The following is a 15,412-nucleotide window of genomic DNA, read 5'->3' as shown; positions in this document are numbered from 1 at the left end:
ATTGAAGATACCACCTTGCGAGCCTGTCAGAAAGAACTGGTCTTGACATAACATATTTTAATGGGTTCGCTTTTGAGACAAGACGAACAATGTGGGCTTGAAAGTAGTGTTTTAGCTTTTGAATGACGAATATAGGGGCTAAGCATAACTTTTCTATTGGCGAGTAGTTCAATTCATTTGACGTCATCATTCTACTCAAATAATATAATACACTTTCCTTCCCGTCGTCATTATCTTGGGCCATTAAAGTTCCAACAGAACATTTCTGAGCAGTGATATAGAGAGTTAATGGACGTCCGGGAATTGGAGCAGCCAGCACAAGAGGTTTCATCAAGTAAGACTTGATGTTTTCGAAAGCACTTTTGCAAGATTCATCCCACTTGAATGGAACTCCCTTTTTCATGAGGTGACTAAATGGTTGACATTGACCGGCCAGATTTGATATGAACCTCCGGATATACGCTAATTTCCCTTGTAAGCTTTTTAGCTCGTGGATATTTCGGGGTTCAGGCATTTTTAAGATCGCATGAATTTTGCCTTGCTCAATTTCGATCCCTCGCTGTCAAACAATAAATCCTAGGAATTTTCCTGATGTGACACCGAATGCACATTTCAGTGGGTTCATCTTAAGTTGGTACTTCCTCATACGCTCAAAAATTTCCTTTAAGTCTTTGAGATGTCTTTTCCTATTTATTGACTTGACAACCACATCATCAACATAACATTCAACGCTTTTGTGGAGCATGTCATCAAAAATCCTTTGCATTGCTCTTTGATAAGTAGCACCGGCATTCTATAATCCAAATGGCATCACTTTGTAACAGTATATACCTTTCGGAGTGCGAAATGCAATTAGCTCTTCATCTTCCGGCGCCATGCAAATTTGATTATATACGGATGATCCGTCCATGAAAGACAGTGCTTCGTGACCCATGGTAGCGTCAATCATGAGTTCGGTTATGGGCAATGGGAAGTCATCTTTAGGGCATGCTTCATTGAGATCTCTAAATTCAACACAAATTCGGAGTTGTCCATTCTTTTTCCTTACAGGGACTATGCTAGATATCCACGTGGGGTATTTGACTTCACTGATGAATCCAACTTCGATGAGCTTGTTGACATCATTTTCAATAACTGGGATTAACTCAGGACGAAACCTCCGTTGTGCCTGTTTAATAGGTCGAGTTCCTCACTTGATAGCAAAATGATGGACCACCATCTTCGGATCTAGTCCGGGAATTTCTTTATATGACCATGCAAATATGTCCTCATATTCGTGTAGTAGCTTGACATATGCTTCTTTTTCATCAATAGACAATGAGGCGCTGAGGTAGATTGGTCGAGGGCCATCAAGACTACCCAAGTTGATTTCTTTTAACTCGTCTATTGTGGCTTTAACTCCTCTTTCAAGCTCAGGAAGGGCGGTTTCAGCATCTTCCTCCAATGGAGCCTCTCCTTCCTTTGAGGTGATATGGCATGTTGTCGCCAAGTCTTCGTATAAGTGCTCAATATTCATAAGAGTTTCATATTTCTTCATCACATTTTCCACATTGTTGATTTGTGCAATATCGAGCATTATTCTGAGTGTTTGTTTGAGTGGTTGAACTTCGATCTTTTGGGAGATGTCATGGTGAATGTTGCAGTCCATGTTAATACATGAAGCTACACTCTGTATATCATCTTCGTTTTTTCGGACTCGTGTGTAAACCACGGTCTTTATCTTAGCCTTCAGAAATTTATCGCGTGATATAATCGAGGTGGTGTGTCGCTTCATACGGGATGGAATCAGACTCCGCAATCTTCCTAGGTCTTGTTGTTTATTTGCTTCCCTCAAATGATTAGATGTGTTTAATTTTTTATGATTGTTGCTCTTACCTTTCCACCTTTTACATCGGCCTAGCCTATCGAAGACAGACACCCGTTGTTTTTCGTAACAGGCATTGTTCGTTGAAGAGAATCCATCTTCGGCAGTATAGTTTATACCGACTCTTTTTATGGCGATGCGAACAGGGCTTGGTGGGACGAACCCAAGGCCTGTTCGGTTTTTTTGAACGAGATATCCATTTTCTTTCAGCATCTTCGGGGTAGTAGTCAGTCCATGCCTCTGTTTGTCAGAAACTACCGAGGGAAGTTTACCCAATGCAAGATTCTCCTTTGGATTATAGCCAGCCTTAACGAGAAGTTTGTAAGCTTTTGGATCAAAACCCTTGACACTTTGTAGTTCTGAGTAGTCCCCATGTTCTACTTCGATACCTTGGGTTGGGCAAATGAAGCTGTCAAGCTTTGTAAGGGGGAGGATTAAGGGATCCATCTTTTGGAGGGGTAATTCGCATTTTGACTGGCTTTTAGGGACCACCGAAGTTTCATCTTCCTGTTTTTTGGGTTCTTGACTTGGTACATCTTCTTCGATTTTTGTCTTTTTGATTTCAAAGTAATATTTGGCATCAGCAAAATGTGATTCAGCTTCAGTAAATGGTCTCTCATCTCCAAGAACCTTCTTCACCACTCCGTCTCGGGAGTATTTAAAACATTGATGCCATGTAGATGGAACAACCCCATTTTCATGAAGCCATGGTCTACCGAGAAGCATGGACGTTTTGGCATCTATGACATGAAATAATGCACTTGAGGTCATATTGTCCATTACTAATTCTAGTCTTATAGCCCCAAAAGCCCTTTGCCCCCCCTTGATTGAATCCTTGAATCATAAGACGATTGTTTGCAAGTTCTTCCATGGAAATGTTCAATTCTTTCATCGTGCGCAAAGGCATAATGTTGACTGCTGAACCTCCATCAATCAATATTCTATTCACTTTTTTCTCACGACTATAGCATGTGATGAATAGTGGCAGATTGTGAAATCCAAAACCGAATGATAGATCTTCGTCAGTAAATGCCAAGGTTGTCACACAATCCTTTTCTGTTTCAGACTGACAAACTTCATCGAAGGAACTCCCTTGTAAATTTGTCATGTAGCAAGACACATCATCATGGTTATGTACTTCATCGTTATTCCATTGGATTTTGACTCTATTCGCGGTTGCATTATCTTATTCAAGTGTGATTTTCCCTTGGCGAGCCAACTGCATGACTTTATCCTTGAATATAAAGCAATCATGAATAGGATGTCCGACCAATTGGTGGTATTTGCAGTATTTTGGGTCATGCACTTGCTCAGATTCTCAGGACGCTTCATTTCTAGGCAAGTCGATCAAGTTTGCTTTAACCAAATCATCGAATATTCCAGAAACATCAGAATCAAGAAAAGGATATTGCTTTGCTTGCATCTCTTTTAAAGTCAATCTTTTCCACTCAATTTCTTGCGAGATTTCTTTCTTTGGGTTGTTCTTGTCACTTGTGCTTCCTTTTACCTTGACCGGGGTTGCATTAACTGGCATAGATTCTTTGATCGGGGTCCTAGCGAAAGACTTGCCTCCTTCCTTGGAACGTTCTTTTTCTTTAGTTTTATGATGTTCTTGAGTCGGAGGCCCATCTGTCCCACTTGCACTCATGCTTAGCTCCATATCATGAGCTCTTGTAGCCAATTCTTCAAATGTCTTTGGTTGGATTCCTTGAAGAATATATCGAAGTCCCCAGTGCATGCCTTGGATGCACATTTCGATGGCAGAGGATTCAGACAATCGGTCTTTGCAGTTAAGGCTCAAGTTTCTCCAACGATTAATATAGTCAATGACAGGTTCTTCTTTCCATTGTCGTGAGTTTGTTAGCTCAATCATACTGACTACTCGTCGGGTGCTGTAGAAACGATTGAGAAATTCTTGTTCTAATTGGTTCCAACTATCAATCGAGTATGGCTCCAAATCAGTGTACCAATCAAATGTGTTTCCCTTTAGTGAACAGACAAATTGCTTTACCAGATGGTCTCCATACGTGCCAGCTTTATTACATGTTTCAATAAAGTGAGCTACGTGTTGCTTCGGGTTCCCTTTACCGTAATTTTGCTGAAATTTTGGAGGTTGATAGCCCATCGGCATTCTTAGATTATCAATTCTTTGCGAATATGGTTTGGCATAAGCTAGGGAAGACTTTGAGCATCCATCAAATTTATCCTTGATAGTCCCCATAATGAACTCTTTTAGCTGGTCGATGGGGATTGTTCCATTGGATGAGACATGAAATTTATTTGCTGGAACCTTTTCTCTTTCTTCTGATGATGATTCAATGTCATCGTTAGTTTCATGATGTTTTCCTTTCATGTTGCTTCTGTCGGCATGATCTATCTTGTTCATCAATTTTGTAATTTGAGAGTCTTGTTCTTGAACATGTCTCACGAGTCCTTCGATGGCTTTCGTCAGATACGCTACTTGATCTTCCAAAGTTGTGGCACTCGTCACCATCACGGGTGCCATATGTGAGGTGCACAAGAAGTTTGATGATGATCGAGGAATGGATTATGAATATTCACCTTCATCCATTTTTAAGGTTCCATTGAAGTGAGCTACTCCAGAGGATACTTGCATCCTTTTGGACATACTCCTTGTGACGACTCCAAGGCTTCCTATTGACTTTTGGAAATGTTGTCTCTGATGTTTTTTTTTGCTGAAGAGAAGAGATGAAGGGTAGAGATGTCCCACTGGGCGTGCCAGAAATTTGTAACGCAAATTTCTTTATTTAGTAAAATCGCTAAAGAAATAACGATACAAATCGAATTTTTTGAAATTAAATGAAGTTTTGTGGATACAATCTCTAAATGATCCCTTGATTATTCTCTTCAGTGACGATTTCTTGTAGAATTTGAATTTATTGAGTATTTGATTTTCGTGGAAGATGGTTTGATTCTTCAATAACATTAATTTAATGGGTCAAAACCTTGGTATTGAATTAACATTCGAAATTTGAGAAAAAGGTGATGAGTGCCTTAAATCGTGCCTTGAATTTGTTGATCTTCAATTTGATGAAGAACAAGATCCTTCTGAATTTGGATGAATTTGAGGAAGAACACGATGAACGCCTTGAATCACGCCTTGAACTTCGCTGATCTTCTTAAGTTTGAAGAGCTTGAGTTGAGAGAATTTATGTTGAAATTCTTCTGAATTCTTCTCTACTTCTTTGCCTTCTGTGTTGTGTTTTTCTTGACCCTCCACCTCTCTATTTATAGTCGAAGGATGCAAATTCGTTCCATTTTCATTTGATGAGGTGTCGTAATTTGATTGGCCTCTCATGATTGATTTGGTGATTTCTTTCCATTAACCATAATATTTGATTTCAAATACTAAAAATATTAGTATTCTTTTCCATCTTATGCAAGATTGGATTTTAATACTAAAATGATAGTATTCTCTTCTCTTTAGTACAAGATTTGCAACCTTGATTTAAAATCTTAATTTGCTCACAAAATACTATTAAAATATCAATTAACTATTTATTTTTTTTAAGAAGTCTAATATCCCAATAAATAGAATTTTTTTATTTAATATTATTTTGTATTTGCCATAATTTTATGGTCAACAAATTTAATTGTCTACAATGAGCTATGTCTATTGGAAGTGAGCTAATTTCCAAAATCCTGCTACACAATAATTGTAGCGATTTTCCAACTATCTCTCTTCCCACTCTGAATATCATCCACTTACCTCAATTGTTTCAAATTATTTGTTCAGATTTGTAATTTAATTGTTTTAGGTGGTGAGATTTGTGCAGAGATGAAGAAAACTCCTATTTATGAGAAATGCTCGAGGTAAAATTTTAGATGCTAATTTGGAAGATGGCAAAGATTAAATTTTGTTGCGCGTGAACTTAACGAGTAGAGTTTTGAATTTTTGGCTTTGATTTTCAATATACATTCAGAAATTGAGTTGCCTTTCAGTTTGTTGAGAATAAGTTGTATGTATGATGGTCAATATTTATTTGGAATGTTGAGATGTACAGCAGCATTCAAAAATTGACATATAATGTACCTTAGTTTTGTTGGTATAAAATTTTGGATTACGGATATTCAAAGAATGCAATGAACAACAATAAAATGTTGAAGTTATTGTTGAAAGAGAGTGTCAAGAATTTGTCCCGTTCTTGGTGTTTCGGTAGTTGACAATCTTCTCCCAAGATATAATAGCTTTATTTGTGATATCAACATAGAAAATCGCAAGTTCTATAACCAGAAAATTGTATAAACTCTCTTTATTTATGATAGAAGAAGTGCAGACAAAATGAATTCAAATATGTATTCATAAAAATTCATAAGAAACATTTTCAGAATGATATTTTAACATCTATTTAATGTTATTAACATGTAGGAACATATTGTTTCATCATTTTGGTGTCTTTTGGTCAAAAAGTCAGATGAAAAACATTAAAACACACAATTTGAAATACATTGATCCATGAAAACTCGCATCAGTTGCTAAACAGCACTTCAGGCACTTAAGCGCCACTTTTTGGGCGCATAGGCTCCTCTCTTTTCTGTCATGAATAATTCCTTGAAGCCTTCCCAAGTCAGGATCTGCAGATTGACCGACACAGATGCTCCTTCCCACCATAATCGAGTATCATCCTTCAGCAAGTAAGTAGTGCACCTAACTCTGTCAGTATCATGCAGTTCCATAAAGGTAAAGATTACCTCTATGGATTTAATCCATCCCCCTCAGCCATAGGATCATATCTACCCCCAAAATCCTTAGGGTCCATCTTATGGAATCACTTATACACTGCCTCAAGCCTCGTCCTCCTATCCACCTCAGCATTTTTCCTTGCAATATGCACAAATAAGTCATGCCCGCAAGCATCTGAACCTGAAGGTCTGGTGCTAGACGTGGAGGGGAAGCTCTCTGCTCATCACAAGCCTCATTGCCCTCAAGGTCAATCACACGTCTATGAGGCATACTGTACCACAATTTAACCTAACAAGTAACCAACATGCATAACCAAATTATTCATATAACATGCTAAAAAAACATTTCAAATCTTAAACATGCAGTTAAAGAAATTCTTACTTAACTCTTAATGCATTTAAAACAGCAAAAACTTACAGACTTGATGCGTGACTTCCTGAACTTCTCGCAACTAGTTGTAGGCACAACCTTATATCAGGAAACCTTGAGCTCTGATACCAACTGTGATGAACATTGCCTTAAAATACTACTACTTTAATATTTGTGAAAAAAATTAAAATTTTCTTATTAAATAATTTGTTATAAACATAACTTCATAAAATAAATCACGGTCATCACTCGTACTAAAAATAAAGTTAATATTAAACCTCCATTGTTTGAAAACCACAACCAAAAATCCAAGTTAAAAACATCCATCATAATTTAAAAAATCCAACATAATATAAATAGTCTCACTTACTAGTCACAAATACTAAGTCATAAAATTAGATAATATAGATTTAAACGTGTATAATAAAAACTCTCGTGAACTACAAGGTCTTCGGGTTTACACTGCCACTGGCCCGAGTCTCCTCAAATACATCATCTATATCGATCAAGTCTAATAAATTTAACGACTCAGCATGCATAAACCGTGGATAACAATAAATACGTAATAAAAATTCATGCAATTTTAACATAGCTCGTACATATCATAATAGAAGTATAAATACGTATAACGCGACTTTCCTACATAAATATTTTAATAAAATCATAATTTCATACTCGTCATAGTAATCGTAATCGTAAATCATTTTGCGTAGAGTTCTGTTCAATGCAAGTAGCCCAAATCGTTTGATTAAACTAAACCATAGTACTGGGCCTATAGGGATCACCATATCCCTTGGACTGGATTTCGGCTCCCTAACATAACATAATTCCTTTGAAGAAGTTGGAGAGGTCCCAGGACACGTTCTCCGGCTTCTAAACCCGTAACATAAATTGGCCATAAGAAAAATCACATACCTCAAAAATTATTATTTTGCACGTCATACATACTTACGAACGTCGTGAACCTCATTGGATCATCATTGGACATGCTGCCCTAATATACTAAAATTTATACCTAAAACAGCCTGTAAGGTGCATTTTGATACATACTAATCTCGAATTAAACAGAACCACTTAGGACGTATCAATCGACTCGGGACTCGACCCATACGTAAAATACATCCTAACTTACTGTCCAAGGCCCTAAGCCAGCTCCGAACCATAACCTAACCCCGTACCATTCTCAATGAACAATATAGACACAAGCTGCCCAAAGAGTGACGCTATGGCACCTATGCGTTCCATACAACTTCCTATCGATTCTAACTCAAACCAAGTCCTAGACTCGACCCTTAGACATGACTTAAGCCTCTGGTCCAGCCTGTTCAAGCCCATAATGCACCACAACCCCTTGAACAACCCAAAGTCGTGGCCCTCCTCATGAACACCCTCAAGCACGCCCACTTGCAACTCACGGCTCCAACCTATGCTGCCCAACCAGACCCTAACCGAGCATTACCAGACCAACCTTAGGACCCTAAGACCTTGGCTAGAAACTTGACATGAGCTCTGGTCCAGCCCTATACTGAACCCGACGACCCACAGCCGAGATCTCCCCATATGCACGACCATACACACTATTCGTTCTCTGCTGTACCAGCAGCCCTTTGCCCCTTCATGGTCAACCTAATGGCATCTAAACACACCATAAAACATAAACATATGTAGCAGCAAGGCATAAGATCGGTCCAGCGAAGAAGGCGATTACAAACACGAGAAAACAAAGAAATAAAATTGCATAATAAAATAATTTAACACATAGCATGCATTACTTAGATTACTAACTAAATAAATTAATTAATTCAATCGTGCATGGGGTTTACGTGTACTCGTTTTTTGGACACTACACCTGTCACCTATAATTATAATGCATTCAGACGTATCTTTGACAATACAGAGATGCTTACTAAACTCAACTGAATATTTATGATCACACAATTGATTTATGTTGATCAAATTATATTTAAAATTTTCAACAAGTAATATTGTTTCAATGATAATATTACCATGGATAAGATTAATCTTACACATAGTTCTATATTGAGAAGCATATCCAAATGTGATCTTGGCTCTAGTAAACTGAATCAGTTTTGATAGCAGTTTAGCTTCACAGATCATGTGCCTTGATTATCCACTGTCCAAGTACTAAACTGACTCATTGATTTGTTCAATTATTGTGTCTTTTAATCACAAATTACAAATAACTCTTTGTACACATACTTACTTGGGTCTAAACAGGATTAGTCCTTTTGGAATCCAACTCGGATTAGTTTAACCGATCGACCACTTGATGTGTTCCAAATAGGTAGTGCGTGTGCATGTGTGTGGTGTGTTCTGTGTGCAGTAGAAACCATATGTTGTTTACCCTTTCCAACTTCATTGATAAGCCTATATCGTTGCTGAACAGGATTACTGTTAAAATATCGATTAGACTTGTCTTTCATCGAGTTATGCCTAGCTAGACTGGTTTGAATAGGCTTCCAGTTTGGTTTAACATTAAAACTCTCAGGCAAATAACCAACACCAAACTTTCTACCTTTGCTCATATCTTTAGTAGGCTTGAAAACTGTGATGGATATGTTCTTGAAAATCATGTACCATAATGGATCTTACAAAGTGAATATATTTCCCTTTGCATATATTCAGTTTTGGTTGAATACTTGTCTCGGGAATGCTTTCTTTGTTGCTGAAACCAAGACCAGTTTTGTCCCCAACAGGTGTTTTGTAACTCTTGCATTTCACTTAAGGTAAGTGAAGAATTATTAAAGGATGAAACTAGTTCAGTTAGCTTTATATTCTCATATTTAACTTTTTAGTTTTCATCATGTATTCTCTCATTCTCAATTTTCAGCTTATCAATCTTTGCTTTCAAACTTAACATTTCACTAGACTGTTCTCAATGAGTTTTAGTTCGATTGTCTGGCATGTCACTTTTCTTAGTTCTAATTTTCTCAAATGATTGAGAAAGTCTTTGGTACTCGTTAAACATGTCATGAAGTACGTTGACAATGTCCTCTCGTGTAAAGTCAGTTGATCTAAAGTCAAATACCTACTTACTGGTAGATTCCATCTCAGCATCATTGGTTATTAAACACTACACTTCATCATCATCATTGGAGCTACTTGAGTCTTCTGATTCCGATGACCTAGAATCTAAATAGGCCTACTTTGACTTGCTTTCCTCGGCCACGATAGCTTTTGGTCATGCTTCTTCTTAGAAAATTTTTTCTCATCCTTGGATCTCCTTTTGTCAAAGGATCTCTTGCCCTTCTCAGATGACCTCATGTATCTCTTCTAGGTTTAGCGCAGTCTGCAATGAAATAGTCAGTTTTTCCACAATTAAAATAGGCATTGGAGTCATTAGTTGACTCTTTATTCTGGTAGAATATTTTATTGGAGTCTTGAAAATTGCCTTGATTCTTTTTTACAAATTTGTCAAATTTTTCACAAATAGTGACATGGCAGTTTTGCTCAATTGTGCAGCTGATTTTTCATTGAAACTGAAACGTCCACTACTTTTTAACTTTAAAATGCTACAATTTTTTTTATGCTTCTTTATAAAATTCGAAACCTTCAATTTCACAACTTTTCAAAATCGTAAGGCACAAAAAAAATTCTATAAATCGTCAACCGTAAAAATCATACGTCATCATTTAAAAATAATCCAAAATTGAAATTCAAAATAAAACATAAATCTCTAAATAAAAAATTCTCAAAATATTTTCGTAAAATTTTTAAATACTAAAAAGTGCTGAAAAGAAATGTACCTCGGGAATGTACTGCCAGGACTCGATCTACTCAAGCGTCAGCGCATGCCTTAATAACATAATCACCTGCAATATTCAAACCTGGTGAGTCTAATGACTCGGCACGTTCTAAACATGAGTAGCAAATAATATATATAAGCACATGCATTAACATCATACTTTTATTTAAAATAAGCTTTTAATAATACATATATCGTAAAATCGTGAAATCGTAAAGTTATCAATCGTTTATCATTTTGGGTGAAGTTTGTTACTTGAAAGTGACTAGCATTTTATCATGTGATCAACTGATCGGTCTTAGCTCACCATTGCACATAGGGACGAGCACTAGGCACCGACGTAGAAATAGAAATACGATCGTCGAGCTCCCTCTGGGGTCTTTACCCGTAAACGAGCTCTCTCTGGGGCATTTTCCCTCACGATATACCCAAAAATCATATATCATATCCTCTTTCTCACAGTCAATTCACATCCTTCAAAACATTTTTCTTTTTTCTTTTTATCATAAAATATTGTATCATTTCCGCATTTGAAAATTACCATTTTAGCTGTAAAAATTTCACAACTCTACCATAAACCATAAAATCTCGTATTTTCATCATAAACATTTTAAAATATCGTTAAGCATGCATTATGATTCCTCGGGACATTGCCAAGCCTTTCGTACTATCCGGGACGTAAAATGATTATTTTGCCATTGGGCCCTAAAATTCATGATTTTGACATTTTCTTACTTTTATTGACTCGAGTCTATCCCAAATAATTGTATAAGCTCAAAATTTGACTTCTAATATTTTTATTTAACGTAAACTCGAGCTTTTCGATTTATTTCCTTAATTACTAAATCGTAAGTCGTTTTATTCCCAAATTAATTCAAAACTTAATATTTTTTTCCCAAACTTTAAACATAGATTTTTTGTTCCTAAACTACCCACGTGAGAAACGAGCCAACCCCCGTGAACCCATGGTCGATCACTGTTCACACCCTATGACATAACCGAACCATCTCCCCACTTTCAAGCCATACACCTATTTCCATCGAGGTGCCCTCGAGCCCCCTTGGACCAGACCCCTTCAAGACCACGACCCATCCTTCTTGGACCCTCACTGGCCCATCTAACCTAGCCCAGAGCCCTGCGCACGTAGCCCCAAGCAACCTACGCAACTTCTCCTCCATGGATGTGCCTCTCATGCTATACCCCTAGCAATCCTGCGGCTTCCACCCCTGGCCACCTTCCCGGCCTCCTGACCACCTTCCTAGAACTACATGAACCCATCTGGACCAGCCCGAAACGCCCAACCTTCCCCTCAACAAAACCGAGCTGTGCGCAGATCACAATCATCACCATGTGTAGCCTGGTGTCTTTCTCCCTCGGACCAGCGGACCACCAACCCTTAGCCACTCAGACCCTCACCATTCACCCGCCTCTCATACCGTTATGAGCCTTTTGGTCTGAACCCAGGTACTGTACTCAGCCCCTAGCCTCATACAGTCATACACGACCGCGCATGTAACACCCTTGCATGGCCACAATTCCTCCAAACTACTTGCTTTCGTTCATGTCCATGCATACTCTTTAAACCTCGACCCATCCATTGACTCGTGCTTAAATGACTCTTTTCTTGCCCCTAAAATACCTCCTATTGGCAGCGATGTCCTTAGGAATCATAATGTGTCGCAAAGGGCCGTAAAAACGTCAAAACATTAAAATAAATGTTCAAACGATAAATAAATTGTCCCATATAATTTCATGCTTAAAGAAACATAAAACACACATATTATAATTTGAATGGTGCAAAAAGAAGGGTTTAAAACGTGCCTTTGCGTTAAAAACACTCGAATAGTCGATAATCGTTGTGGGGAAGTTGATAGGCTATCGTAGCGAACGTTTCGATTGTTTTTTTTGCATAAAAGTGGCGTGAATTGATAGTGCTACGTATGATGAAGGATCGATGATGGTTGGATCGAAGGAAACAAGCCAAAAATCGAAATCCAAGGCCTAGAAAACTTCTCGGCTGCTTGTGTGTGTGACGCAAGATGTGACAGTGTGTGTTGCTTCTTCATGGCTTGTTACTATTTCCTATGCGTGCATTTAGAGTTTAGGTGGGTTAAAAATACTAATAAATAACTTAAACAAAGTTTATGTTTAATAAAACACTAAATAAATAATTAAGTATCTTTTTGATAGATAAATTAAACTTTATCCCAATTTTGAAAATAGATAACTAAATACATAAAACTTCTAATTCAACTTAAATATTTAAATGCTAAATAAATTAAATATGACATAAATTCCTTATAAAAATATTTTGCATCACATTTAAGGATTAAATTCCCAAATTTTCAAAATTAACATTTTAAAACGCTTTAAATCTTATAAATCGTCTGATAATTAAATTAGACATTAAAATACTAAAATTCGTAAATCATTTAAATAACTAATTTTTTTGGCTTAAAATAAATATAACATCCAATTTTAGCATCATGATCGTCTCTGATCTCCGTTCCCCGTCCTAACTTCGAATATTCGAACAGAAAATCTTTAATTTCATGAATTCATGTAAAATAATGCAATTAATCATTATTATTAATCATATTAAAATGTACCATTTATGGATTTAAAACTATTTAACTAAAATAAATAAACAATTTAAATGATTCTCATTCATGCAATTTACGTGGACTGATTTTCCGAACATTACAGAAACCGATGGTTTCAGTTTCACTGTAGTTTGAGCCTTAGTCATCTGAGAGGTAGACTAATCATCGTCTCTGATTTGCAATTCAAATTCATAAGCTTTTAAGTATACAAACAAATCATATAGCTCTATCTTGCTCAAATCCTTGGACTCACGCATTTCTATAGTCTTGACATCATATTCTTTTGGAAGTCATCTCATCAGCTTCTGAATCACTTTTCGGTTGATGTACACTTTTCGAAATGCACTGAGTTCTATTATGATTCCACTGACTCTTTCATCAAAATCAGACATAGATTCTACATGCTTCATATTGGTATTGTTAAACTTTTGTATGGCCATGCAGAGCATTTTTTCTTTTGTCTGCTTATTTACTTCACATAGCTGAATCAATTTTCTCATATTTCTTTTGCAGTTTCCACACTTTGATTTTGCTGAATATGTTTTAGTTAAGAGTTTTGTATAGAATATCTTTAGCCACATTGTTAAGACTTGCTTTCTTTTATCATCATTCGTTTATTCGCTCATTGGTTTTTCCAGCATTTGAGGAGCACCTTCAGTTATGGATATAGTAGTATTTGCTTTCAGTATCTTCATTGGTCCATCCATGATGACGGACCATATATCGTCGTCTTGAGCATTAACTGAACATGCATCCTAATCTTCCAACCATCAAAATCTTCTTTAGAGAACATTGTAATTTTACTGAATGATGCAATAAATGATATTTTGTTCAAGGAAAAGAATGAACCGCTCTGATGCCACTTTTTAAGATCAAAGCTAAAATTTACAGGGGGTAAATAAATTTAGCCAAAAATATTTCGTTTGGGATAACAACAATGAAATTTGATTCTTGTCAATAAGTTTTTCAGCAAGTCAATCAGTTGATCTTTGCGGAAGTAAGCTTGCTGAAAATGGTTGCACAAATGACTCAATAAAACTGGGTGCAGTAGATTGAATGTGAAATTGTTTCTGGATGTTCGGAGATTTCAATACTTCTACGTCACCCTTCTTCCTCACGGAAGGCTTGCACTAAAAAACTTCAGTAATTACAAGCACTGATCCAAAGAATTTTGAGAAGAAAGACTTTTTACTTTCAATTGCAAATAGTATTGAAAACTTTTAAACACGAATGTGATCCTCGATCTGATCTGATCTGATAATGAATTATCTGACTATGCTGATTTTCGGTTTGGCTTTAAATCTTTATCAATAGATTATCAGTTTTCTTTGTATGATTGAAATTCAGAACTATGTCTTGATTCAAGTCAACTGATCTATTTATACCTTCAACTAACAACAGTAACATGTTCCAAATATATCCGTTCATGATTGTGGATGTCATTATTTTCAGGTCGTTGTCCTTTCTGATATATGCAAAATTATGAACGAAGCTCTGATCCTTAATCACTAATCGATGAAAAGAGAAAGCTTTTATCAGTTGACACCGATCCTTAATCACTTATCGGACTGATTTACCAGAAAATGAAATATTTTATCCTGAATGATAGATTTTCGGTGAATTTAAATCAGCCAACATTTTAGCTCACGATATTCTTCATACTGATACCCTGTTCGTCTTAATGGCAAGACATATTAAATTTGACATTATTTTTTTCCCACCTCTACCAGAGGCGAGGCAGCTGGGAGTAAATTTTTACAAATCCCACGTTCAAAAATACTTACAAGAACGCAGTTCATTTGTTTTGAAAAACTAAAACAACAGGTTTTTTTAGTTAAATAATACAACTTGAAAAATTAAACGACCCTGGCTCCTTCGTTTAAAAATTTTATTGTTTTTTCTAAATTTTCTGAACTATTCATTTTTATTATTAAAACCATCATCATTTTTTATTATTTAAAATAGATATTATTAAAATTTCATATATTTTATTATAATTTTAAAAATATAATTTAAAAGGAACCTCACTTAATTTTCAAATGGCCGGCGCTTTATTAATTTGTTTTTAATTTTTTTTTATATTTTAGTAGTTTTTAATATTATTT

At 36.3% G+C, this 15,412-nt stretch overlaps 1 protein-coding gene across 1 annotated transcript; it reads right to left on the bottom strand.

Annotated features, from left to right (window-relative positions):
• Positions 1 to 562: 562 nt before the first annotated feature.
• LOC142523894 (uncharacterized) lies at positions 563 to 2,644 on the bottom strand. The gene is made up of 3 exons (XM_075627628.1): positions 1,217 to 2,644; positions 896 to 1,168; positions 563 to 793 (listed from the first exon to the last, which is right to left on the bottom strand). The coding sequence occupies exons 1-3, from the start codon at positions 2,642 to 2,644 to the stop codon at positions 563 to 565; spliced, it is 1,932 nt and encodes a 643-aa protein (XP_075483743.1).
• Between the last annotated feature and the right edge of the window lie 12,768 nt (positions 2,645 to 15,412).

Source organism: Primulina tabacum, chromosome 14 (genome assembly GCF_025594145.1).
Source record: "Primulina tabacum isolate GXHZ01 chromosome 14, ASM2559414v2, whole genome shotgun sequence".
NCBI classification, from domain to species: domain Eukaryota; kingdom Viridiplantae; phylum Streptophyta; class Magnoliopsida; order Lamiales; family Gesneriaceae; genus Primulina; species Primulina tabacum.
This window is presented reverse-complemented; position numbering and strand designations above follow the sequence as displayed.